Source organism: Monodon monoceros, unplaced genomic scaffold (assembly GCF_005190385.1).
Source record: "Monodon monoceros isolate NGI ecotype Baffin Bay Population unplaced genomic scaffold, NGI_Narwhal_1 Super_Scaffold_20, whole genome shotgun sequence".
NCBI classification, from domain to species: domain Eukaryota; kingdom Metazoa; phylum Chordata; class Mammalia; order Artiodactyla; family Monodontidae; genus Monodon; species Monodon monoceros.
This window is the reverse complement of record NW_021703777.1, coordinates 19,841,000-19,867,593: the sequence shown is the minus strand read 5'-3', so window position 1 is coordinate 19,867,593 and position 26,594 is coordinate 19,841,000. Positions and strand designations below refer to the sequence as shown.

General features: G+C 40.6%; 1 protein-coding gene across 3 annotated transcripts in view; it reads left to right on the top strand.

Annotated features, from left to right (window-relative positions):
* The window catches only part of MANBA (mannosidase beta), a 137,484-nt gene that overhangs the window by 106,963 nt on the left and 3,927 nt on the right, over nt 1-26,594 (top strand). For 2 of the 3 annotated variants that reach the window (XM_029235140.1, XM_029235141.1), the window contains exons 15-17: nt 172-314; nt 1,164-1,421; nt 4,389-6,502. In XM_029235140.1, the coding sequence (XP_029090973.1) occupies nt 172-314; nt 1,164-1,421; nt 4,389-4,613 (626 nt within the window). In that variant the 3' untranslated portion in view covers nt 4,614-6,502. Of the gene's footprint in view, nt 1-171; nt 315-1,163; nt 1,422-4,388; nt 6,503-26,594 lie in introns of those variants that run through there. The other variant, XR_003795571.1, reaches the window with a different exon arrangement.

Sequence of the window (26,594 nt, the reverse complement as noted above, 5' to 3'; positions counted from 1 at the left end):
AGGTGATATCCAAAAATGCTACTTGCCCTCAACAAACATGGGTTCCCTCCACTGTCAGCTCTCCCTTCCACGCTCAGTGCCCTGAATTATGACAGGTTACACAGCTGGACCCTGTGGATGATGACTCCGACTGCTTGACCCTTGTTTCCTAACCCAACTGATTACTTTTAGAGTATGGAGGAAAGTGGAAAATGCTTCATTATTTTGCTCGGCATTTCTTCGCTCCGCTGTTGCCGGTGGGTTTTGAGAATGAAGATGTGTTTTTCATCTATGGTGTGTCAGACCTTCACTCAGACCACAAGATGATGCTCACTGTAAGTTGCTTGGATTTTTTTCTCTCTGTGGTAGAGGGCGAATTTTAGATTTCTTTAGTTATTTGGTTCTATTCTTTTTTGGAAAAAAGAAAACAAATTAATTTGTATCAAAATGTTTCTAGTGCTTGCAGCAGAAAATGAGCTGTTCTTGGAATTGGAAAACCTATATTCAGGGAAAAATTCTGCTATTTATTCTATGACCTTAATGTCTTGGTTCAGTTTCCTCATCTGTAGAATGACACCAGCCTGCCTTCTTAAAGGATTTCTATGGATAGTGAATACAGTCATTAGATGACTGTGCATTGTAAACTCTAGAATGCCAGTTAAGTCTAAGGTTATTTATAATCATGAGAAGCTGGAAATAGGCTAGACTTTACCAAAAGAACTCATTTAAAAACAGTATGTTAAAGTGGAAATCAGTAAAATTATTCAGAATATATATGTGGAAAAATGAACTTGTATTTAAAACAATTTTAGGTAAAAGAAAGGATAGAAACTCAAAGAAGTCTTGGGTGGCTGCAGTTAGGAGGACATTGAGAACAGGTCAAGTCTGTGAATTAACTATAATGCGCCAGGTCCTGTGCCTTCCCTAAACTGCTTAATTCTCACAACAGCCTGTGGAGTTAGTGCTGTTATTATTCTCATTTTACGTTTGAAGAAACGGATACTTTGAGAAGTTAACTTCTTGGCTACATGACAAGTACTTGGTGGGGCTATGGTTAAACCCGAGTTTCACAGTCTCTTAACCAGTTCTGCTATTCTGACTTTCATCTATTATTACTCCTATTATTCTCTAAAAAAAAAAGTAACTAAGAATGTTTTGTTTTTGTCTGTCTTGTTTCTCCCCAGGTGAGAGTCCACGCATGGAGTTCCCTGGAGCCCGTGTGCTCTGAGACGACGAAGCCTTTTGTGATGAAAGCAGGGGAGTCTGCTCTTCTCTATGATAAGCCAGTAGCTGAATTATTAAGAGGATGTACAAATTGTACACGACAAAGCTGTGTGGTTTCCTTTTACCTGTCAACTGACAGGGAGCTCTTGAGCCCAACCAACTATCATTTCCTGTCCTCACCAAAGGAGGCCAAGGGGCTCCACAAGGCAAATATCAGTGTAAGCACCAGTGGCCTGGGGTCTCTGTGGCTTTGTGGAACTGTCCTGCTTTTTTGCAAAATTTCTCCTTGGTATTGAGCTTACCTGGGACCCAGGGAAGATTGGCCCCTTCCCGCTGGAAGCAAAGAGCAAATCATTTTTATTATTTGTATTTGTCAAAGCTTAAGGTTCCTGCCACTCCTGCTGTCCCATCACATCTCCCTAGTCAGGCTGGTGCAGTGGAGGGCGAGGCAGCAGGAGTCATCACCACTGGCTGCTCCTCCTCTAGGTTCCAGGCTCTGTCTGTCCTGGGGGCTTTGCTGCATCAACCGTGAAGTACTATCACCTGCATATACAAGTGAGCAAACCTGTTTGGAGGGACCGAGTAACGTGTTTATAGAGTCCATAGCCAGGAAACAATGGAGCCGGTAGAAGCACTCTTAATTTTACATTTTTAAGGAGAGTCTATTCATTTAAAAAATTTTCACTCTACTCTTCTGATTTATTGCTTCCATGTTGCTCAGTCACCAAATCTCTTTATCACTGCCAAGGGAAAAAAAGAGATGATCAGGATAGGATGTGTTGTTATAAAAATTGTGTAGCTAGGGCTTCCCTGGTGGCACAGTGGTTGAGAGTCTGCCTGCCAATGCAGGGGACGCGGGTTCGTGCCCCGGTCTGGGAAGATCCCACATGCCGCGGAGCGGCTGGGCCCGTGAGCCATGGCCGCTGGGCCTGCGCGTCTGGAGCCTGTGCTCCGCAACCGGAGAGGCCACAACAGTGAGAGGCCCGCGTACCGCAAGCAAAAAAAAAAAAAAAAAAAAAAAATTGTGTAGCTAGGAAATTTGGAATCTGTCTAGTTGATTGAAAACCTTTCCTTCCCTTTCCGCCTCTCCATGTAGTGATTGAAACTTTCTAGAAAAATATTTTCATTCTCTATTTTTAATGAATTTTAAGTTTGTTTTAGATTTCATTGAAAAGACTTAAGTGAGAGGATTTTTTACATTTGCTTTGGAAATCATGTCAAAACTCAGTCCTTGAAATGAAAGCATAGCTTCCTTCCCAATTAATAATGAAATATTCCCATAATGAAATCTATCTGTAACAACTGATATAGGGCAAATATGAAGGAAATGACATACATTTACATAGCTTCTGTCCAGAAAAAAAGCACAAAACTATGTAGTAGACAAGTCTGCAGTCTCTAGACAGGATTTCAAAATCTTTCTTTCCTCCTCTGGGCCTCCATTACTTTGAGATAACTGGGCTGGGGGAGAGGTAGGACTTCTTCCTTTGTCCTCCCTCAATTGGATTTCAATGAGACTTTGCCTATCCTAAAGGGATATAATAACAATAATAATAGTAATGATAGTTAACGTTATTGTAGGCTTAATGTAGGCCAGGCACTTGGATGTACTATCCTCAGGGGGATGCTGGGGACTGAGTTTTCCTCCCTGTGTCCCTGAAGCCAGAATACAAGCTTGAGCTCTGGGCTCTGCAGTCAGATATGCAGAGATGAGGTTTCCAATCAGAAGAAGGCAACAACGAGAGTGAGCAGGTGCCAGTGTCCCTTCTGGCCTTGGCCTTGGGACAGAGTAGCTGAGGCTTCCCTGCAGGCTTGGTGGCAGCCAGGGCCAGCCATGTAAACTGTGTGCCTGCAACTGCTTTAGGGTCTTCATCAGAATAGGTGGGTGGCATGATTTGGGAATTTGACATCTAACTTCAAGCCTGTATCTCTGACCCTCTGAGAGCTACCTAATACATTTTGTTTCTTTTTTGCTTCTACCAAAGTAGGGTTTCTTGTTAATAACTCAGAACCCTGCATGCTGTCTCAGGCTAAGTTATATATAGTAAAAATTGCCCTTGGAAATTCTTTATGTCACACATAACCTATAATGTCAAACCTACGGCGTGGCATGTATGCATGTTGAAGAGTCATGTTTCATGACAGATGCACGGCTTGAATACCAGGTCCCACTCAACTGTGTACTCACAGTGAGAGAGGTTCACAGACCCCCAGCCTCCAGGAAGCAGCTCTGCCTCACTCTCTGCCTGTGCTAAGAGGCTAATGAATGACAAGACTTAAACTGTGCTCTCCTTTGCTGATATCGTGTGGGGTTCACACGTGTTAAAAGTGCTAATGTAAAGCAACTATACTCCAGTAAAAATGAATTTAAAAAAAGAAGGAAAAAAAAATTAAGAAAGTTAAGGGTCAGATTACAAAGCTGAGAATTCACATTACGAAGACTTTTTCAAATATTTCAAAGTTGGATGGACTTATATCCAAATGAATAGGAAAATAATTTCATTTAGATGGTTCAGATTAAATAAAACGAATACTTGAAAAATTCTAAATAAGTACAGTGTGATAGCTACCTAAGAATGAACGTTAGTAAATCTGTCAAGAGTAATATGAAAAGCAAATTAATTTGAGCTGAATAAAAAAAAAAAGTGCTAATAATGTGACTTTACTGACGATGCAATAAAAGAGAGAGCGCTCTAGTGGTAGAGCTTTTGGAGATGCCCGGCCGGCTGCTGCCTAGATTGCAGGATCTCCTCAGAAGGTGAGCCCCATGGCTGTGCTCTGCAGCCAGCTCCACACAGATTCTGAGAAAGTAATTTAAAACACCCAGCCCTGGTGCAGAAATGTGCCTCTCTTGATGAGACCCTGAGAAAAAGGTATAAAGCTGTAAAAGCTACAAAGCCTTGAGATTCGTGTGAAATATTCTCCTTAATAATTGGGGACTACATATTCCCCCCCTCCCCGCCTGGTTTGAGATTACAATTTGGTAATTTTCCACAGCCTTCAATACATTTCCACGTATTTTTTAGCATCTGACCCAGTGCATGGAATGTATGACGTTAGCAGCTGCAGAACCAAAGCTGTAGGAAATGCACTCCTTGTTAGCCACATCGATGTTCTGGTAGGCGCTGTATATAGAATAGAGAGCTCTGCCCTCGTCCTTCACTTCATTTATCTTTTTCTTTCAGGCCACCATCTCTCAGCAAGGGGACACATTTGTTTTTCATCTGAAAACCTCAGCTGTTGCTCCCTTTGTTTGGTTGGATGTAGGAAGCCTCCCAGGGAGATTCAGTGACAATGGTTTTCTCATGACTGAGGAGACACGGACTGTATTCTTCTACCCTTGGAAACCCACCAACGAGAGTGAATTGGAGCGATCTTTTCATGTGACTTCACTGGCGGATATTTACTGAGGGAATCCAGGCTGTATTGGCAGGAGCTGAAGGCAACCAGAAACAAGTTGAAGAAGCCAGGAAACGCGTCTGCTTGCTGTCAGGTGTCTGCATAACCACTTGGTGAAGAGCTTGTACTAGTGCATTCTCCCAGGGAAGGCTGTGTACTCAGGTGATGTCCTCCTCCAACAAAGCTGTGCCTAGGTGCCGTCCAGTCTGCACCAGGACTGTGGTTTTAGCCCATTCCCCCACAGCTTTTGCACCACATGAACCAGTTATAACCCAACTGCCTCTCCAAGCCCCGAAAGGAGGTCTGTCCACGTGCAGCCCTTTAAGGGAATCACAGGTACGTGATTATTGCGGTATCTGTGGAATCAAATGTGGAAGGTCGTGAGGTCATGTAGGCTCTCGTGGTTAGCTCTGAGAAATACCAAATAATCGGAATGAAACTGCTTTGTTGTTATTTCCAGAGGAAATGGAGATTCAAATGTCACAACAGAAAGAGATTTCTGGGTGGTAGCCATATTGGTTGCTATTGCCAGAAAGTTTGGGGGGTTGATTGTTGTCATTCAGTTACTTTTTGGGTAGGAGTCCTTTTTTCATTTGCAACGTTTTTTAAAAAATATTGTTTTAACAATAATAATTTATTTTTTCAAAGGCCATTAGAGTGATTCTTCTTTGGAGAAAAAGCTCATATTGAAATGGACATCACCATGGTCACTTTGGAAACTTTCGGGTGTCCTGACATAGGTCACCCATCGTTATGTATGGGCTTCAGATTTGGTTGAATCCAGTGAGCTTTCCAATTCAAGGCTGTGGTTAGATTTGTACTTGGTGATCCTGGCAGCAAAGTGATGTTCCCTTTAACTTGAGTTTGAACCATCTTAAAAAACATTGATTAATTATAATTGCTATGAAATCATTTTATTCTGCATTATCATGTTTATAAAATCACACTGGTAATGAAGCAAAGAGGGCAAAGTGTTAATAAGTAGCCAATTTGGGTAAAGGTGTGTAGGAGTTTTTTGTTCTGCTTTTGCGACTTTTCTGTAAGTTTGAAATTATGTTAAAATTTTAAAGTTGTATAAATTGTATTGACAACTTGGTGTTTCATTTGTGGCTTATTTCCTCATTCCATGAACACTCAGTTTTGCCCAGTACCATGCTGAGCATTAATTTCCTTTTAGCTCTGGTCAAGTTTTTAGTCTATTTGATAAACTTGAAGAGTTTGAAGAATCTAATCCAGGATATTTGAGGGGTCTTCTCTAAGAAGAATCGGGTAATTGGTTATAGAGTGGACTGGCAGTGAGAGTTTGGCTTTAGAATCAAGACTAAATAGATAATAGTTTTGGTTTTAAAGCTGAGAAACTTTTGGCCATGGTTCAGAGACTAAAAAGAAAATAAATGCAGCCAACCCAGGCCTCTCCTTCAGTATCTATGAGTTCCCTCATTTTATGTGTTATTTCAAAATATATATAACAGCCTTATGAAAGGCTGTGACTTGGGGATGTAACCCAGAAGATTCTTACCTGATAAATATTATATCACTTTCTTGTCACTGTTGCTGGGGGACAGGGAGGACACACCTCTCCATTCAGTAGAGCATTTTTCTGTGCTAGGTATCCTGTGAGGTGGGCTTTGAAGTTGATGGGCCAAATTTACTGGGTTGGCCAAACCCAAAAAGTTTGGTTTTTTCCCTAATTCTGTAACGACCCAATACATTGCAATTCTGCCCTTACTAGCTCTGTAACCTTAATCTAGTTATTTAACTTCTACGTTCAGTTTTCTTGTGGTACAGTGGGAATAATTACGCTCACCTTGTAAGTGTGGGTTTTTAAAAATAATTAATTTATTTTTGGCTGCATTTGCTCTTCGTTGCTGCACGCAGGTTTTCTCTAGTTGTGGCGAGCGGGGACTACTCTTCATTGTGGTGCGCGAGCTTCTCGTTGTGGTGGCCTCTCTTGTTGCGGAGCACAGGTTCTAAGCGCATGGGCTTCAGTAGTTGTGGCACGTGGGCTCAGTAGTTGTGGTTCGTGAGCTCTAGAGCACAGGCTCAGTAGCGCACAGGTTTTGTTGCTCCGCGGCATGTGAGATCTTCCCGGACCAGGGATTGAACCCGTGTCCCCTGCACTGGCAGGCGGATTCTTAACCACCGCACCACCAGGGAAGTCCCTGTAAGTGTGCTTTGAAGAATAAATTAAAAATGTGGTTCAAGGGCTCGGCCCAGTACTGACACTTAGTGAAGGCTCTGTAAATGGAGGCACCATTCTGGGGTGTGACCCTCTTGTCTAGAGAGGGCAGGGACACTGACCTGAGTCAGAATCCAAGTTCTGAGGCTTATTGGCTGTGTGACCTTGGGCAACCACTTGATCTTCTAGATTTTAGTTTTCTCATCTGTAAAATGGAGATTAGTAATCTCTAACCTTCAACAGTAGTGGTAAAGATTAAACAAATAGGGTCTGGAACAAAATAAATGCTAGTCATACTTTTTTATTTTTTGTGGTATGCCGGCCTCTCACTGTTGTGGCCTCTCCCGTTGCGGAGCACAGGCTCCGGACACGCAGGCTCAGTGGCCATGGCTCACGGGCCCAGCTGCTCCATGGCACGTGGGATCCTTCCTGGACCGGGGCACGAACCCATGTCCCCTGCATCGGCAGGCGGACTCTCAACCACTGCGCCACCAGGGAAGCCCTAGTCATACTTTTTTAGCGTCATTATCACTCAGTACATGAAGCAAGGATAAAAATGAAGCAAATAAAGGCAGATGCCTTTTTTCTTTCTTTTTTTTAAATCGAAGTATAGCTAATACAATATTGCATTAGTTTCAGCTGTACCGCAAGGTGATTCACTTATATATATGTATTTTCAGATTATTTACCACTATAGGTTATTACAGTATATTGAGTATAATTCCTTGTGCTATACAGTAAATCCTTATTGTTTATCTGTTTTACATATAGTAGTGTGTATTTGTTAATCCCATACTCCTACTTTGCCCTCCTCTCTCCTCCTCTTTGGTAACCATAAGTTTGTTTTCTCTGTCTGTGAGTCTGTTCCTGTTTTTTTTTTGGTTTTGTTTTTTTAAATATTTTTTGATGTGGACCATTTTTAAAGTCTTTATTGAATTTGTTACAATAGTCTGTTTTTTTATGTTTTGGTTTTTTTTGGCCGCAAGGCATGTGGGATCTTAGCTCCCCAACCAAGGATCGAACCCGCACCCCCTGCATTGGAAGGCAAAGTCTTAACCACTGGACCACCAGGGAAGTCCTTCCTGTTTTGTATATAGATTCATTTGCATTATGTTTTTAGATTCCACATGTAGGTAATAGCATATAATATTTGTCTTTCTCTGACTTGCTTCACTAAGTGTGATATTCTCTAGGTTCATCCATGTTGCTGTAAATGGCAATATTTCATTTTTTAAAATATTTATTTATTTATTTTTTGGCTGCATCGGGTCTTAGTTGCAGCATGTGGGATCCTTCGTTGAGGCACGTGGGCTCTTCGTTGTGGTGTGCAGGCTTCTCTCTAGTTGTGGTGTGTGGACTCGAGTGCGTGGGCTCAGTAGTTGCGGCACGCGGGCTCTCTAGTTGTGGTGCATGGCCTCCAGAGCATGTGGGCTCTGTAGTTGCGGCATGTGGGTTTAGTTGCCCTGTGGCGTGTGGGATCTTAGTTTCCCGACCAGGGATTGAACCAGCGTCCCCTGCATTGCAAGACAGATTCTTAACCACTGGACCACCAGGGAAGTCCCAATATTTCAGTTTTTAAGGCTGAGTAATAGTCCATTGTATATATGTATATAGCACATCTTTTTTTTAGTACTGTAGACAAGAGATCCACTTCAATTTTTTTTTACTTTTTATTTTTTTAATTAAAATTTTTTTAATTGAATTATAGTTGATTTTTAATGTTGTGTTAGTGTGTGGTATACAGCACTGTGACTCAGTATACCAGCTGGTATACAGTAGGACCTTTTTGTTTATCTATTTTATATATAGTGGTTTGTATCTGCTAGTCCCAAGCTCCTAATTTATCCCTCTCCCACCTTCTTTCCCCTTTGATAACTATAAGTTTGTTTTCTACATCTGTGAGTGTGTTTCTGTTTTGTAGATAAGTTCATTTGTATCATACTTTGGATCCCACATATAAGTGATATCATAAAATATTTGTCTTCTTCTGTCTGACTTACTTCACTTAGTATGATCATCTCTAGGCCCATCCATGTTGCTGCAAATGGCATTATTTCATTCTTTTTTATGGTCGAGTAATATTCCACACACACACACACATATACACATACACACATATACACACACACACATATACATACCACATCTTCTTTATCCATTCATCTGTCAGTGAACATTTAGGTTGCTTCCATGTCTCGACTATTGTAAATAGTGCTGCTGTGAACATTGGGGTGCATGTATCTTTTCGAATTAGAGTTTTCTCCAGACATATGTCCAGGAGTCGAATTGTTGGATCATATGGTAACTCTATTTTTAGTTTTTTAAGGAACCTCCATAGTGGCTGCACCAACTTACATTCCCACCAACAGTGTAAGAGGGTTCCCTTTTCTCCACACCCTCTCCAGCATTTGTTATTTATAGACTTTTTAGTGATAGCCATTTTGACTGGTGTGAGGTGATACCTCACTGTAGTTTTGATTTGCATTTCTGTAATAATTAGTGATGTGGAGCATCCTTTCATGTGACTTTGGCCATCTGTATGTCTTTTTTGGAAAAATGTCTGTTTAGGTCTTCTCCCTGTTTTTTGATTAGGTTGTTTGTTTTTTGATATTAAGTTGCATGGACTGTTTATATACTTTGTATATTAACTTCTTATTGGTCATATTGTTTGTGAATATTTTCTCCCAGTATGTGGGTTGTTTTTTCATTTTGTTGATGGTTTCCTTTACTGTGCAAGAGCTTTTAAGTTTGACTAGGTTCAATTTGTTTATTTTTGCTTTTATTTCTTTTGCCTTGGGAGATTGAGCTAAGAAAAGATTACTATGATTTACGTCAGAGAATATTTTGTCTGTGTTCTCTTCTAGGAGTTTTATGGTGTCCTGTCTTATATTTAGGTCTTTAAACCATTGTGAGTTTATTTTTGTATATGGTGTGAGGGAGTGTTCTAGTTTAATGGATTTACATGTAGCTGTCCAGCTCTCCAATACCACTTTTTGAAGAGGTTGTCTTTTCTCCATTGACTATCATTGCTCCCTTTGACGTAGATTAGCTGGCCGTAGGTGCGTGGGTTTATTTCTGGGCTCTCTATTCTGTTCCATTGAGCTGTTTGTCTGTTTTTGTGCCGGATACATGCTGCTTTGATTACTGTGATTTCTGTAGCTTTGTGGTACAGTCTGAGGTCTGGAAGGGTTATGTCTCCAGCTTTATTTTTTTCTTCAGGATTGCTTTGGCAATTCAGGGTCTCTTGTGGTTCCATATAAATTTTAGGATTATTTGTTCTAGTTCTGTGAAAAATGTCATGGGTATTTTGATAGTGATTGCATTAAAGTATAGATTGCTTTGGGTAGTATGATGCCATTTTAACAGTATTACATTCTTCCAACCCAAGAGCATGGGTTATCTTTCCATTTCTTTAAATCACCATCAGTTTTCTTTATCAATGTTTTATAGTTTTCAGTGTATAGGTCTTTCACTTCCTTGATTAAGTTTATTCCTAGGTATTTTTTTGACACAATATTAAATGGGATTTCTTTTTACTTTCTGTTTCTAATATTACATTATTAGTGTAAAGACATGCAACAGATTTCTGTATATTAATCTTGTATCCTGCTACCTTGATGAATTCATTTATTAGTTCTAATGGTTTTTGGGTGGAGACTTTAAGGTTCCCTATATAGAGTATCATGTCATCTACAAAGAGTGACAGTTTTATTACCTCTTCCCTTCCAATTTGGAAGCCTTTTATTTCTTGTCTGATTGCTGCGGCTAGGACTTCTGATATTTTTTTGAATAGTAGTGGTGAGAGTGGGCATCCTTGTCTTGTTCCTGAAATTAATGGGAAGGCTTTCAGCTTTTCACTGTAAGTATTATGTTGGCTCTGGGGTTATTGTAAATGGCTTTTATTATGTTGAGATTTGCTCCCTCTGTATCCACTTTGATGAGAGTTTTTATCATGAATGGATGTTGAATTTTGTCAAATGCTTTTTCTATGTCTATTGAGATGATCATATGATTTTTGTCTTTTCTTTTGTTAATGTGGTATATCACATTGATTTGCACATGTTGAACCATCCTTGCGACCCTGGAATGAATCCCACTTGATCGTGGTGTATGATCCTTTTTGTGTATTGTTGGATTCAGTTTCCTAGTATTTTGTGGAGGATTTTTGCATCTATGTTCATCAAAGATATTGGCTGTAATTTTCTTTTTTGTAATGTCTTTGGTTTTGGTATCATGGCAATGGTAGCTTCATAGAATGAATTTGGGAGTGTTCCCTCCTCTTCAAATCTTTGAAACAGTTTGAGCAGGATAGATATAAGTTTTTCTTTGTATGTTTGGTAGAATATCCCAGTGAAGCTGTCTGATCCTGGACTTTTGTTTGGAGGGAGTTTTTTTGTTTTTTTAAATTACAGAGTCTGTTTCACTTCTAGTGATCAGTCTGTTCAAATTATCTGTTTCTTTTTGACTCGGTTTTGGCAGGCTGTATGTTTCTGGAACCTTGTCCATTTCTTCTAGGTTGTTCAATTTGTTGGCATATAACTGTTTATAATATTCTCATGATTTTTTGTATTTCTGTGGTATCAGTTATTTCTCCTCTTTCATTTCTTATTTTATTTGGGTCCTCTCTCTTTTCTTCTTGGTGAGCCTAGATAGAGGTTTGTTGATTTAGTTTATCTTTTCAAAAAACCAGCTCTTGGTTTTATTGATCTTTCCTATTGTTTTTAATCTCTATTTTATTTATTTCCTCTCTGATCTTTATTATTTTCTTCCTTCTGCTGACTTTGGGTTTTGTTTGTTCTTTTTCTAATTCTGTTAGCTGGTAGGTTAGGCTGCTTATTTGAGATTTTTCTTGTTTCTTGAGGAAGGCCTATATCACTATGAACTTCCCTTTTAGCATTGCTTTTGCTGCATCTCATAGATTTTATATGGTTGTGTTTTCATTTTTTAAATAAATTTATTTTAATTTATTTTCATTTTTGGCTGTGTTGGGTCTTCGTTGCTGCATGCAGGATTTCTCTAGTTGCAGCGAGTGGGGGCTACTCTTCATTGCAGTGTGCGGGTTACTTATTGCAGTGGCTTCTCTTGTTGTGGGCTCTAGGTGCATGGGCTTCAGTAGTTGTGGCGTGTGGGCTCAGTAGTTGTGGCTTGCGGGCTCTAGAGCTCAGGCTCAGTAGTTGTGGTGCACGGGCTTAGTTGCTCTGTGGCATGTGGAATCTTCCTGGACCAGGGCTCGAACCTGTGTCCCCTGTCTTGGCAGGCGGATTCTTAATCACTGTGCCACCAGGGAAGCCCTGTGTTTTCATTTTTATTTGTCTTTAGGTGTTTCTGATTTCTTCTTTCAGTTCATCATTGACCCATTGGTTTTTAGTAGCATGTTGTTTAGTTTTTGTGTGTTCATTCTTTTCCCATTTTTCTTTCTGTGGTTGATTTCTAGTTTCATACTCTTGTGGGCAGAAAAGATGCTTGAAATAATTTCTGTCCTCTAAACTTGTTGTGGCTTGTTTTGTGACCTAGTATGTGGTCTATCCTAGAGACTGTTCCATATGGGCTTGAAAAGAATATGTGTTCTGGGTTTTTTTTTTTTTTGGATGTAGTATCCTGTAGATATCAATTAAGCCCAACAGGTCTGTTGTGTCATTTAGGACCTCTGTTGCCTTATTGATTTTCTGTCTGGATGATCTGTCCATTGATGTCAGTGGGGTGTTAAAGTCTTCTAGTATTATTATATTACTGTCAATTTCTTCCTTTATGTCTGTTAGCATTTGCTTTCTGTATTTAGGTGCTTCTATATTGGGTGCATATATGTTAATGCGTGTACTATCCTCTTCTTGTATTGGTCCCTATATCATTATATAATGCCCTTCTTTGTCTTTCTTTATGGCCATTGTTTTAAAGTCTATTGCGACCCTGCTTTCTTGTTGTTTCCATTTGCATGAAATATCTTTTTCCATCCCTTCACTTTCAATCCGTGTGTGTCTTTTACCCTGAAGTGAGTTTCTTGTAGGCAGTATATTGTAGGTTTTTGTTTTTTTTATCTAGTCTGCCACTGTGTGTCTTTTGATTGGAGCATTTAATCTATTGACATTTGAAATAATTATTGATAAGTATGTGCTTATTGACATTTTAATCCTGTTTTCCAGTTGTTTTTGTAGTTCTTCTTTGTTTTTTTTTTTAACGTCTTTATTGGAGTATAATTGCTTTACAGTGGTGTGTTAGTTTCTGCTTTATAACAAAGTGAGTGAGCTATATGTATAAATATATCCCCATATCCCCTCCCTCTTGCGTCTCCCTCCCACCCTCCCTATCCCACCCCTCTAGGTGGTCACAAAGCACCAAGCTGATCTCCCTGTGCTATGCGGCTGCTTCCCACTAGCTATCTATTTTACATTTGGTAATATATATAAGTCCATGCCACTGTCTCACTTTGTACCAGCTTACCCTTCCCCCTCCCCATGTCCTCAACTCCATTCTCTACACCTGCGTCTTTATTCCTGTCCTGCCCCTATGTTCTTCAGAACCATTTTTTTTCTTTGTTTCTTCTTTTTCGTTTTTCCTTTTGTAGTTGACGATTTTCTTTCAAAGTATGCTTGAGTAACTTTCTTTTTGGTTTTTGTGAATCTATTGTATGTTTTTGACTTGTGGTTACCATGTTCAAGTATGTTGACCCATAACTATATCTATTAGCTTTATTTTTTTAAATTAATTTATTTTAAAAAAAAATTTATTTTATCTTTTTTTTTGGCTGTGTTGGGTCTTAGTTGTGGCACGCAGGATCTTCGTTGAGGCATGCGGGATCTTTCATTGCGGCGCGCGGTCTTCTGTCTAGTTGTAGTGTGTGGGTTTTCTCTTCTCTAGTTGTGGCGCACAGGCTCTAGGGCATGTGGGCTCTGTAGTTGTGTGTGGGTTCCAGAGCACATGGGCTCTGTAGTTTGTGGCACGCGGCCTCTGTCACTGAGGCGCGTGAGCTCAGTAGTTGTGGCGCGCAGGATTAGTTGCCCCATGACATGTGGGATCTTAGTTCCCTGACCAGGGATCGAACCCACATCGCCTGCTTCGTAAGGTGGATTCTTTACTACTGAACCACCAAGGAAGTCCCTATCTATTTGCTTTAAAATGATAGTCATACAAGTTCAAAGGCATTCTAAAAGATCTATATTTTTATCCACCCTTCCCTCACATTTTGTGATTTTGGTGTCCTATTTACATCTTCATTCTTATACTTTTACTGTTAATTGTAGTTATAATCACCGTTACAGTTCTTTGATTTTTTTAAATCCAAGTACAGGCTTATTTAAATGATCTTCAACCCTTTTATATATTTGCCTTTCCTATTGTGATTTTCCCTTTCCTATAGATTTTTGCTTCTTTTCTATTTAGGGAAGACCTTTCAATATTTCTTTCAGGGTTGGTTTAGTATTGCTATTTTATTTTACTTTATTTTAGTATAGTTGCTTTACACTGCTGTGTTAGTTTCTGCTACAGTGAAGTGAATCAGCTATATGTATACACATATCCTCTCCCTTTTGGACTTCCCTCCCACCCCACCCCCATCCCACCCATCTAGGTCACTACAGAGCACCGAACTGAGCTCCTGTGCTATACATCAGTTTCCCATGAACTATCTATTTTACACATGGCAGTGCACATATATCAATGCCAATCTCCCAATTCATCCCCCTCACCGTGTCCACATGTCCGTTCTCTACATCTGCATCTCTATTCCTGCCCTTCAAATGGGTTCATCTGTACCATTTTTCTAGATTCCACATATATGCATTAATACATGATATTTGTTTTTCTTACTGACTTGCTTCACTCTGTATCACAGACTCTAGGTCCATCCATGTCTATACAAATGACCCAATTTCGTTAATTTTAATGGCTAATGTTCTGTTGTATATATGTACCACATTTTCTTTATCCAGTCCTCTATTGATGGACATTTAGGTTGCTTCCTGTCCTGGCTGTTGTAAATAGTGCTGCAATGAACATTGGGGTGCATGCGTCTTTTTGAATTATGGTCTTATCAGGGTATATGCCCAGTAGTGGGATTGCTGGGTCATATGGTAGTTCTATTTTTAGTTTTTCAAGGAAACTCCATGCTGTTCTCCATAGTGGCTGTATCAATTTACATTCCCACCAACAGTGCAAGAGGGTTCCCTTTTCTCCACACCCTCTCTAACATTTATTGTTTGCAGATGTTTTGATGATGGCCATTCAGACCAGTGTGAGGTGATACCTCATTGTAGTTTTGATCTGCATTTTTCTAATAATTAGTGATATTGAGCATCTTTTCATGTGCTTCTTGGCCATCTGTATGTCTTCTTTGGAGAAATGTCTGTTTAGGTCTTCCACCCATTTGTTTGATTGGGTTGTTTGTTTTTTTGATATTGAGCTGCATGAGTTGTTTTTATATTTTGGAGATTTATCCCATGTCAGTTGCTTCGTATGCAATTATTTTCTCCCATTCTGAGGATCGTCTTTTCATCTTGTTTATGGTTTTCTTTGCTGTGGAAAAGCTTTTAAATTTCATTAGATCGCATTTGTTTATTTTTGTTTTTATTTTCATTACTGTAGGAGGTGAGTCAAAAAAGATCTTGCTGTGATTTATGTCATAGAGTGTTCTGCCTATGTTTCCCTCTAAGAGATTTATAGTGTCCGGTCTTACTTTTAGGTCTTTAATCCATTTTGAGTTTATTTTTGTGTATGGTGTTATGGAGTGTTCTAATTTCTTTCTTTTACATGTAGCTGTCCAGTTTTCCCAGCACCACTTTTTGAAGAGACTGTCTTTTCTCCATTATATATTCTTGCCTCCTTTGTCATAGATTAGTTGACCATAGGTACATGGGTTTACCTCTGGGTTTTCTCTCCTGTTCCACTTATCTGTTCTGTTTTAGTGTCGGTACCATACTGTCTTGATTACTGTAGCTTTGTAGTATAGTCTGGAGTCAGGGAGCCTGATTCCTCCAGCTGATTCAACCAGCTGGTGTTGAATTTTTCTTTTCCAGATTGCTTTGGCTATTGGGGGTCTTTTGTGTTTCCATACAAATTGTAAAATTTTTTGTTCTAGTTCTGTGAAAAATGCCATTGGTAATTTGATAGGGATTGAACTGAATCTGTAGATTGCTTTGGGTAGTATAGTCATTTTCACAATATTGATTCTTCCAATCCAAGAACATGGTATATCTCTCCATCTGTTTGTGCCATCTTTGATTTCTTTCATCAGTGTCTTGTAGTTTTCTGAGTACAGGTGTTTTGTCTCCTTAGGTAGGTTTATTCCTAGGTATTTTATTCTTTTTGTTGCAATGGTGAATGGTATTGTTTCCTTAATTTCCCTTTCTGATCTTTCATTGTTAGTGTATAGGAATACAAGAGATTTCTGTGCATTAATTTTGTATCCTGCAACTTTACCACATTCATTGATTAACTCTAGTAGTTTTCTGGTGGCATCTTTAGGATTATCTATATATAGTATCATGCCATCTGCAAACTGTGACAGTTTTACTTCTTCTTTTCCAGTTTGGATTCCTTTTATTTCTTTTTCCTCTCTGATTGCCATAGCTAGGACTTCCAAAACTATGTTGAATGAAAGTGGCGAAAGTGGACATCCTTGTCTTGTTCCTGATCTTAGAGGAAATGCTTTCAGTTCTTCACCATTGAGAATGATATTTGCTGTGAGTTTGTTGTATATCGCCTTTATTATGTTGAGGTAGCTTCCCTCTATGCCCACTTTCTGGAGAGTTTTTATCATAAATGGGTGTTGAATTTTGTCACAAGCTTTTTCTATATCTATTGAGGTGATCATATGGTTTTTATTCTTTAATTAATTAATATGGTGTTTCACATTGATTGATTTTCATATATTGAAGAATCCTTGCATTCCTGGGATAAATCCCACTTGATCATGGTGTATGATCCTCTTAATGTGTTGTTTGATTCTGTTTGCTAGTATTTTGTTGAGGATTTTTGCATCCATATCCATCAGTGATATTGGTCTGTAATTTTCTTTTCTTGTAGTATCTTTGTCTGGTTTTGGTATCAGCGTGATGGTGGCCTCGTAGAATGAGCTTGGGAGTGTTCCTTCCTCTGCAGTTTTTTGGAAGAGTTTGAGAAGGATGTGTTAAGTCTTCTCTAAATGTTTGAAAGGATTTGCCTTTGAAGCCATCTGGCCCTGGACTGTTGTTTGTTGGAAGATTTTTTTAAAAAATAAATTTATTTATTTAGTTTTGGCTGTATTGGGTCTTTGTTGCTGAGCGTGGGCTTTCTCTAGTTGCCGTGAGTGGGGGCTAATCTTTGTTGTGGTGCATGGTCTTATTGCAGTGGCTTCCCTTGTTTCGGAGTATGGGCTCTAGGCGTGCGGGCTTCAGTAGTTGTGGCACGTGGGCTCAGTAGTTGTGGCTCGCGGGGTCTAGAATGCCAGCTCAGTAGTTGTGGCACACGGGCTTAGTTGCTCTGCGGCATTCCCGGACTAGGGCCCGAACCCATGTCCCCTGCATTGGCAGGCGGATTCTTAACCACTGCACCACCACGAAAGTCCCTGTTGGAAGATTTTTAATTGCAGTTTCAATTTCATTACTTGTGATTGGTCTGTTTATATTTTCTCTTTCTTCCCAGTTCAGTTCTTGGAAGGTTGTACACTTCTAGGAATTTGTGCCTTTCTTCCAGGTTGTCCATTTTATTGCCATATGGTTGCTTGTAGTAGTCTCTTATAATCCTTTGTATTTCTGCAGTGTCAGTTGTAATTTCTCCTTTTTTATTTCTAATTTTATTGATTTGAGTCCTTTCCCGTTTTTTTCTTGATGAGTCTTGTTTATCTTCTCAAAGAACTAGCTTTTAATTTCATTGATTTTTACTGTTGTTTTCTTCATTTCTATTTCACTTATTTCTGCTCTGATTTTTATGATTTCTTTCCTTCTAACTTTGGGTTTTGTTCGTTGTTCTTTCTTTAGTTGCTTTAGGTGTTAGGGTAGGTTGTATTTGAGATTTTTCTTCTTTCTTGAGGTAGGATTAAATTGCTGTAAACTTTCTTCTTAGGACTGCTTTGCTGCATCCCATACGTTTTGGGTCATCGTGTTTTCATTGTCATTTGTCCTCCCCACCCCCCAAGGCCTCTTCTGGCCATGGGGGTCCTGGGCCTGAGCCCCACCCCAAGACCTATGCCGGCCACATGGGTCCTGGGCCTGAGCCCCACCTCCGCAGAAGTCTCTTCTGGCCGTGTGGGTCCAAGGCAGGCTGAGCACCAGCCTCCTCCGAGGCCTCCTCTGGCTGTGTTGACCCCTGCGGCTATGCCTGTGGAGGCCTGTGCCCCAGCTGGCCTGCACGGGCATGTGTGTTATGGGACAGCTGGTGAGAGGAACACATGCAGAGATGGGGCTGACGCAGCGGGTCCAGAGACCTACCTAGAGGTCTTGGAGGCCTACTGGGGAGGCGGGGGGAGGCTGTAGCTCCCTGTGGGGGCAAGGACACTGATAGAGGAGGCACCAGGGAATTTTTAATTTTTTATTTATTTTATGTTTTAATTTTCTTTATTTTATTTTTGTTTTGCTGTTATGGTTCTGGTTTTGTTTCATTTTTATTGTTATTTTTTCTAATATATTTTTTATTTTTCTAATTTTATTTTAGTTTTCATTCTTTGTTATTGTTATGCTCTTTTCTGTTAGTTGCTTTTATGGTGTTTTGTTTTTGTTTTTGTTTTGCACACTGCGTGGCTTGCAGGTCTTGGTTCCCAGTCCAGGGGTTGGGCCTGAGCTGCTGTGTTAGGAGCACTGAGTCCAAGCTGCTGGATTAACAGAGAACTTCAGGTCCCAGGGAATATTAATCAGTGTGAGGTCTCCCGGAGGTCCTCATCTTGGCACCAAGACCTGGCTCCCCCCAGCTGCCTGCAAACTCCAGTGCTGGACGGCTCATGCTAAACAACAAGCAAGTCAGGAATACAGCCCTACTGATCAAAAAAAATGAGATGACAAAAAACATGCTACAGATGAAGGAGCAAGGTTAAAACCTGTAAGACCAAATAAATGAAGAGGAAATGGGCAACCTACCTGAAAAAGAATTCAGAGTAATGATAATAAAGGTGATCCAAAATACTGGAAATAGAATGGAGGCATGGATCGAGAAAATACAAGAAACATTTAACAAGGACCTAGAATAACTAAAGAACAAACCAACGGTGATGAACAACACAATAACTGAAATGAAAAATACACTAGAAGGAATCAATAACAGAATAACTGAGACAGCACAATGGTTAAGTGAGCTGGAAGATGGCATGGTGGAAGTAGCTGCCATGGAGCAGAATAAAGAAAGAAGAATGAAAAGAAATGAAGACAGTCTCAGAGACCTTTGGGACAACAATTAAATGCACCAACATTCAAATTTTAGGGGTCCCAGGAGAAGAAGAGAAAGAGGAAGGGTCTGAGAATATATTTGAAGAGATCATAGTTGAAAACTTCCCTAACATGGGAAAGGAAATAGCCACCCAAGTCCAGGAAGCACAGAGAGTTCCACACAGGATAAACCTAAGGAGAAACATGCCAAGACACATATTATTCAGAGTAACAAAAATTAAATTGAAAGAAAAAATATTAAAAACAACAAGGGAAAAGCAAAAAATAACATACACAGGAATCCCCATGAGGTTATCACCTGATCTTTCAGCAGAAACTCTGCAGGCCACAAGGGACTAGCAGGACGTATTTAAAGTGATGAAAGGGAAGAACCTACAACCAAGGTTATTCTACCCAGCAAGGATCTCACTCAGATTTGACGGAGAAATCAAAAGCTTTATAGACAAGCAAAAGCTAAGAGAATTCAGCACCACCAAACCAGTTCTGCAGTAAATGCTAAAGGAACTTCTCTAGGTGGGAAACACAAGAGAAGAAAAAGACCTACAAAAACAAACCCAAAACAATAAAGAAAATGGTAGTAAGAACGTACATATGGATAATTACCTTAAGTGTAAATGGATTAAGTGCTCCAACCAAAAGACACAGACTGGCTGGATGGATACAAAAACAAGACCCATATATATACTGTCTACAAGAGACCCACTTCAGACCTAGGGACACATACAGACTGAAAATGAGGGGATGGAAAAAGATGTTCCATGCAAATGGAAATCAAAAGAAAGCTGGAGTAGCTATACTCATATCAGATAAAATAGACTCTAAAATAAAGTCTGTTACAAGCTGCAAAGAAGGACACTACATAACGATCAAGGGATCAAACCAAAAAGAAGATATAACAATTATAAATATTTATGCACCCAACATAGGAACACCTCAATATATAAGGCAAATGCTAACAGCCATAAAAGGGGAAATTGACAGTAACACAATAATAGTGGGGGACTTTAACACCCCACTTACACCAATGGACAGATCATCCAGACAGAAAATAAATAAGGAAACACAAGCTTTAAATGACACAATAGACCGGATAGACTTAATTGATATTTATAGAACATTCCACCCGAAAGCAGCAGATGACACTTTCTTCTCAAGTGCACATGGAACATTCTCCAGGATAGATCACATCTTGGGTCACAAATCAAGCCTCAGTAAATTTAAGAAAATTGAAATCGTATCAAGCATGTTTTCCGACCACAATGCTATGAGATTAGAAATTAATTACAGGGGGAAAAACTGTAAAAAACAAACACATGGAGGCTAAACAATACGCTACTAAATAACCAAGAGATCATTGAAGAAATCTAAGAGGAAATTGCTGTATTCTTATAGTTTTTGCATTTCTGAGAAATTCTTTCTCTCCCCTATTGTAAATGATAATCTTGCTGGGTAGAGTATCCTAGGTTGCAGGGTTTTCCCTTTCAGGACTTTGAATATATCATGCCACTCCCTTCTAGCCTGCAAATTTTCTGCAGGGAAATAGGCTACAGCCTTATGGGGGTTCCCTTGTAACTGACTCTGTTTTTCTCTTGCTGCCTTTAGAATCCTCTCTTCACCTTTAACTTTTGCCATTTGAATCATGGTATGTCATGGTGTTGTCCATTTGGGTTCATCTTGTTTGGGACCCTCTGTGCTTCCTGTACCTGGATGTCTGTTTCCTTCTTTAGGTTTGGGAAGTTTTCAGCCATAATTTATTCAAATACATTTTTTTTTGACATTTGGGGAAAATTTTATTGCTCTTGATGGAACATAGCACCAGTTCAACGAATAAGAGATGGTTACGATTCGTCACCTTTAATCAACAATATGCATTTATACGAAAAGTGCTTAAAGCCATAGTTCTGGAAAAAGTTGAGGATGAGAAAATTTTTGTGTTATATATCTTAAATATGTTAACTACTTCATTAAACAGACGAGCAGTCTATACCTATTTAAGTGATATCAGATTTGCTACTGTCAGTCTGATTATCAAATCCACAAATATAAAATCAATTAAGGGACAGAAACATTATTCAAACTTATAAAACAAGTCAGAAAATTATAAAGTAATTTTTATGCCAAAAATATTTGTTAATTATTTGCTTAAATGTACAGTTGATGACACTCGTGAAATTTTCCAAATCATAAATGAGAAGATTTCTTCTGAATGCTAACATTTATCCCAAGGAAGATAGAAATATTTAAGGGATGTGTAGACATTGCTTAACCACTGTGGAAAATAGCCCAGTTTCCCGCAAACAATTTTAATAACGAACGTCACTGTGGTGACTCAGGAACTGGAAACAAGACTACAGGATCACACTCAAGCTCTGTGAAGTCAGCCAGAGGATTTCTTCATGATAACTGCAGCCGGCACTTTCTCAGTCTTTAGAAGGTAGGATTTTATGTAAACTTCTTGTTCTAAAAGAAAAGGTCTGAATGGATAAATCGCTATGTAGATGTACAAAGGTTTTTAATGCAGTCTTCTGTAAGAAGTAATTAAAATGTAAAAGCCAAACAATCTAACATCGAACGTGATTTCCTTCGAGATACACTTTATCCATCAGTCTCTTTCTCTGTCCTCCGACCATCTGAACCGTCAGTCACTGCACTGCTAATCCTCATAGAGAAACGGGTGCTGTCTTATTTAAACTAGCTCGACTTTCTGTAACAACAGTCTCAGGAGTGGCGTTTTTAAACATAATTTTACCCAGCATGTGCATCCGTCATATTTGAGGGCAGGCACAAGACTTCTCATAAAGTTGGTGAAGCTGTGGAATACCACCTGGGGCTGGAAACATGACCTGTATCCTCGAGGGGAGAGAAAAACCAAACACTTATAAATGAAGGGGATTTGGGATACTTAGGGTTGACATAGAAAAGAAAACAGAATTTTATATTTTCATCATTTTTGTGAAGATAATGTCTCCATGATCACATTATCAACGTCATTCTTTATATATGTGTGTGTGTACATATACATATATATATATAATTATTATTGTTTGGGGTGATGCAGGAAGCTACAAATGAGAAAAGGACACTGCGGTTTTAATAAGGGGAACAAAAAGTTCTGTTCACCAGTATAGATTCACATTACAGTACACCAGTATTGATAGCATTTTCTTGTCTATTTTTGGTACAGAAGATGGTACCTCTCTACATAACCTTGTAAGGCTTCAGTAACTAAAGCATAAAACAAACAAAATACATTTTTGATGCCCTTCTCTCTCTCCTCCTTCTGCAACCCCTATTGTGCATAGGTTGGCACACTTTATATTATCCCGTAGATCTCGTATGTAGCTTTCATTTTTTTAAAAATTTGCCTGCCTGCTGCTGCTGTTACGATTGTGTGATTTCCATTATTCCATCTTCCAGGTGACTTATTTGTTCTTCTGTGTCATTTAGTCTGCTATTCATTGCTTGTAGATTGGTTTATATCTCAGCAGTTGAATCATCTATTTTTTCTTTAATTTTTTATTTTTAACATCTTTATTGGAGTATAATTGCTTTACAATGGTATGTTAGTTTCTGCTTTATAACAAAGTGAATCAGTTATACATATGTTCCCATATCTCTTCCCGAATCATCTATTTTTGACTGGTTCATCTTTGTAGTTTCTAATTCTTCGTTACAGTGATCTGCATTTCTATCGATAATCTTTCTGAATCCCTTTAGCATTTTTTTTTAGCTCCTTTTTGAACTCAGGATCTAGTGGACTGGTGAAGTCTGTTTCATTATTTGTTCTTTCAGGGGATTTCTCTTGTTCTTTTAATTGGGAGTAGCTCCTCTGCCTTTTCATTTTACTTAACTGTTTCTCCTAAATTCACAGAGACAGAGAAAGTTATCTACTGTGGCCTTAAAGGGGTGTTTTTTTCTTTTAACTTTACTTATTTATTAGCTTTTGGCTGCGTTGGGTCTTCATTGCTGTGTACAGGCTTTCTCTAGTTGCGGCGAGCGGGGGCTACTCTCCGTTGCGGTGCGCAGGCTTCTCATCGCAGTGGCTTCTCTTGTTGCAGAGCACGGGCTCTAGGTGTGCAGGCTTCTGTAGTTGTGGCACATGGGCTCGGTAGTTGTGGCTTGTGGGCTCTAGAGCACAGGCTCAGTAGCTGTGGCGCACGGGCTTAGTTGCTCCGTGGCATGTGGGATCTTCCCGGACCAGGGCTTGAACCTGTGTCCCCTGCGTTGACAGGCGGATTCTTAACTATTGGGCCACCAGAGGAAGTCTCTAAAGGGGTGTTTTTATGTGGGAGTGTCCTGTGTATTCTCTGTGTTCAGTGTTTTTGGTGCAAGGACTGGCTTTGGTATGGATGCCAGCCACGCCTTTCCTAAGAGTGTGCTGGCTGTTTTCCCCTAGACTAAGGGGGAGCGGTTGGTGTTGTAATGTCTAGAGCCTGTGCTGGATGTGAGGTGGGGCTTCCTCTTTCCCCTGTGGCTGTCACCACCCTGTCAGTGGCAGGGTCTGCTGCCCAGTTGTTGGAGTAGAAGCCCTGATGGTTGGGTTTGATCAGGTTCCCTTGCCCTTGAGTGTGTGCCCTGCCCCAAAGGTGATGCATGTGCCACCTGTGTAGGCATCCACGGTTCCGCTTAGAAGCAACCCAGGGCCACACCTCTTTCTCTGTTGTGTTTGTCCCAGATCTAGGGCTAGGCTGTGGTGTGGAGTGGGCTGGGACTTGGGGTCGGGGCGTTGTGTCTGCAGGAACTGAGGTGGCTTATCCCTGGATCTGTGTGCCCCAGGTCTGGTGCTAAGCCACGGTGTGAAGCGGGGGGAGCCAGGGCGCTCTCTCTGGGAAACAGCCGCTGCCTGCGCCTGCACGCTTCCTGGGCCTGTCTGCCCAAGATTCAGAGCTTAGATGCTGCTCGTCCTTGTGGTGCTGCCCGGTGCGCGTGCTGACGATGTCTGCCATGGCTGGACCGCCAGCCCACAGCACGTGCTGACAGTGGTCTCGGTGGCTCTACCTAGGCCACTCCCCAGGCGCCCCAGTCTGTCTCTGTGTAGCTAGACTGAATCTTTGCCCAGATCTCACAGCAGGCGTGAGAGTGGACAGGAGTGGGCAGGACCTGGTTGTTTGACCCTTCATACTGGGAACTGTGCTGAGGCGGTAGCCGCCAGGTCAAGGCTTTTTCTGCCCTGACTGTTAGCATGCCTGCAAGCGTGCACACTCCTTGCGAGTAAAGTCTAGGCTTCTCCAGCCCTTCTGTCTGTCCCAGCAGATTTCCTGATGGGCAAGGGGTCTTGTCTCCTCCTTGCAGGACCCCAGGACTGGGACACCCAGATTGTGAGTCAACCGGTTCACTCCTCTGGGCGAGGGTCCACCCATGCGGACCTTGTTTCCTTACAGATCTCTCCCAGGAGCACAGGTCCCGGCCTGATGCTTTTTTCCCGCCCTACCCGGTTACATGGAGATCTTTCTAGCAGCTTTGGGTGTATAGGATTTCTTCTGCCAGTTCCCAGTTAGTGTTCTGTGAGAATTGTTCCACAAGTGGGTGTATTTTTGCTCTGTCTGTGTGGGGATTGGGGGGTGGGGAAGCTCTATGTCCTCCATCTTAATTCCCCTCCTCAAGGCAAATGCCTTTTAAGAATTTTTTTTTTTTTTCGGTACGCGGGCCTCTCACTGTTGTGGCCTCTCCCGCTGCGGAGCACAGGCCCCAGACGCGCAGGCTCAGTGGCCATGGCCCATGGGCCCAGCCGCTCCGCAGCATGTGGGATCTTCCCGGACCAGGGCACGAACCCGTATCCCCTGCATCGGCAGGCGGACCCTCAACCACTGCGCCACCAGGGAAGCCCTAAGAATTTTTTTTAAAGTGTGTGTGTAGGGGGGAGATGTCAGAAACTAAAGAATTTATAAAGGAAGAATAAATTAATGAATGGACATAAATATATGCTGACAACAATTTATAAAAGGAGAGAAATGTGTTGTATATACATTATTTCTGTAAGAGAATAGTTACATCCAAAACGTTCTTTCACAGTTTGTATGTGGCACTGAGGTTAATAATTTCTACCATTTTAGTAGATTTATTTTGCCACGTTTGCTGGCATAGAATTGGATGTAGTCACTCTTGGCTTTGGATTTCTGAGAAGGCTTTTCTGTTAGTGGTTATGCAAACATTAATAGAATGGGAAGACCAGTATCCGGTCCTTCTGCTGTGTGGCTGCAAAGCACATTCCAGAGAGTGAGATGGAAAGTGGTCAGCTCACAGGATTACATCTTCCCAGTTTAGAATCAAGAAAACAGCAAAAATGGTAATATTCTCAATCACATTCACTAAAACTCTTCTCCTTTTTCCTCTTACTTGACTTTGGAAAATAAACAGGAAGATTCTGTTCGCTATTGGAATGAAAGTGAACCGTAGTACAGGAGAGATAGATATATTTCCCAAGCATTCCTAAAGTGACACAGATTTGAGACAGAAGAATATTCTCTCGGGGAGCAACGTAGGATAAGGCCATCTTGTTCAACACTTTAGGAAAGTTTTTTTGAAAGTTTATGATAAAAAAAAATAAATGAAAGAAATGTCAGTTGAGAAAGGAGTCTTAAAAGGCTGTCACTGTAATTAATACACGAGGGAGGAAAAGCACAAGACCAGCTGGTCAGCTAGGCTGGGCTCTGAGCTTGTGATCAGTAAGCTGAAGGGGACTAACCTGCCATGACATCTCCGAGCCCTCAAATAGGGGCCAAACAGTGAACAGGCTTTGCAGAAATACGGGCATCACATCGCTGTGTCATGTTTTGTAACTGTCTCTCATTTTCTTTAGACAGAGGTTACTGAATCCTGCCATGAAAAGAGAGTATGCACCAGTGATGCAGCTGGACTCCTTAGGTCAGGTCTCAGCCTTTGCACGGGGTTTACTGAGCACCAGCTTGTGCCACGTTGTGCTGTGTGTGCAGCGAGTGAGCACAAAGGATGACAGCAACGCCAGAATGGCCTAGAAATCTGGGCAAATGGGGTGTTGGGATCATGGAAATTTCTGGTTGAGAACTGGTACTCATTCCTGTCTCATAATGTATGTGGGAACAACCCTTTGTTCTTATTCTGTAATGTTACTTATTACAGCTTTTGTAAGATTTACTGGATCCTGGGAGACAATTCACATGTTCCCTGTAGTTGGAACAGACATTATTGGCAGGCCATCCTACAGCTATTTCCTCCTGTTCTCTGCTAATAGAAGTGGCTATGCGTCCAGCCCCAGGGACTGAATCATAGTTGGTTATACTAATCCTATTCTCCTTTGCCAGTGGTTGGTCTAGGGTTAGGCATGTGACAGTTCTGGCAAATGAAACATGAGGTGATACTTAATGGGGGGTTTTAAGGGAAGGTTTTCCTGCCTAACAAGAGAGAGACTTGAGGAGGAACCCTATGCTGTTGCCAAAGTTAAGAGGCTGTTGTGTGAGGCCTGATACTTGGAGCTGCTGCAGCCTTTT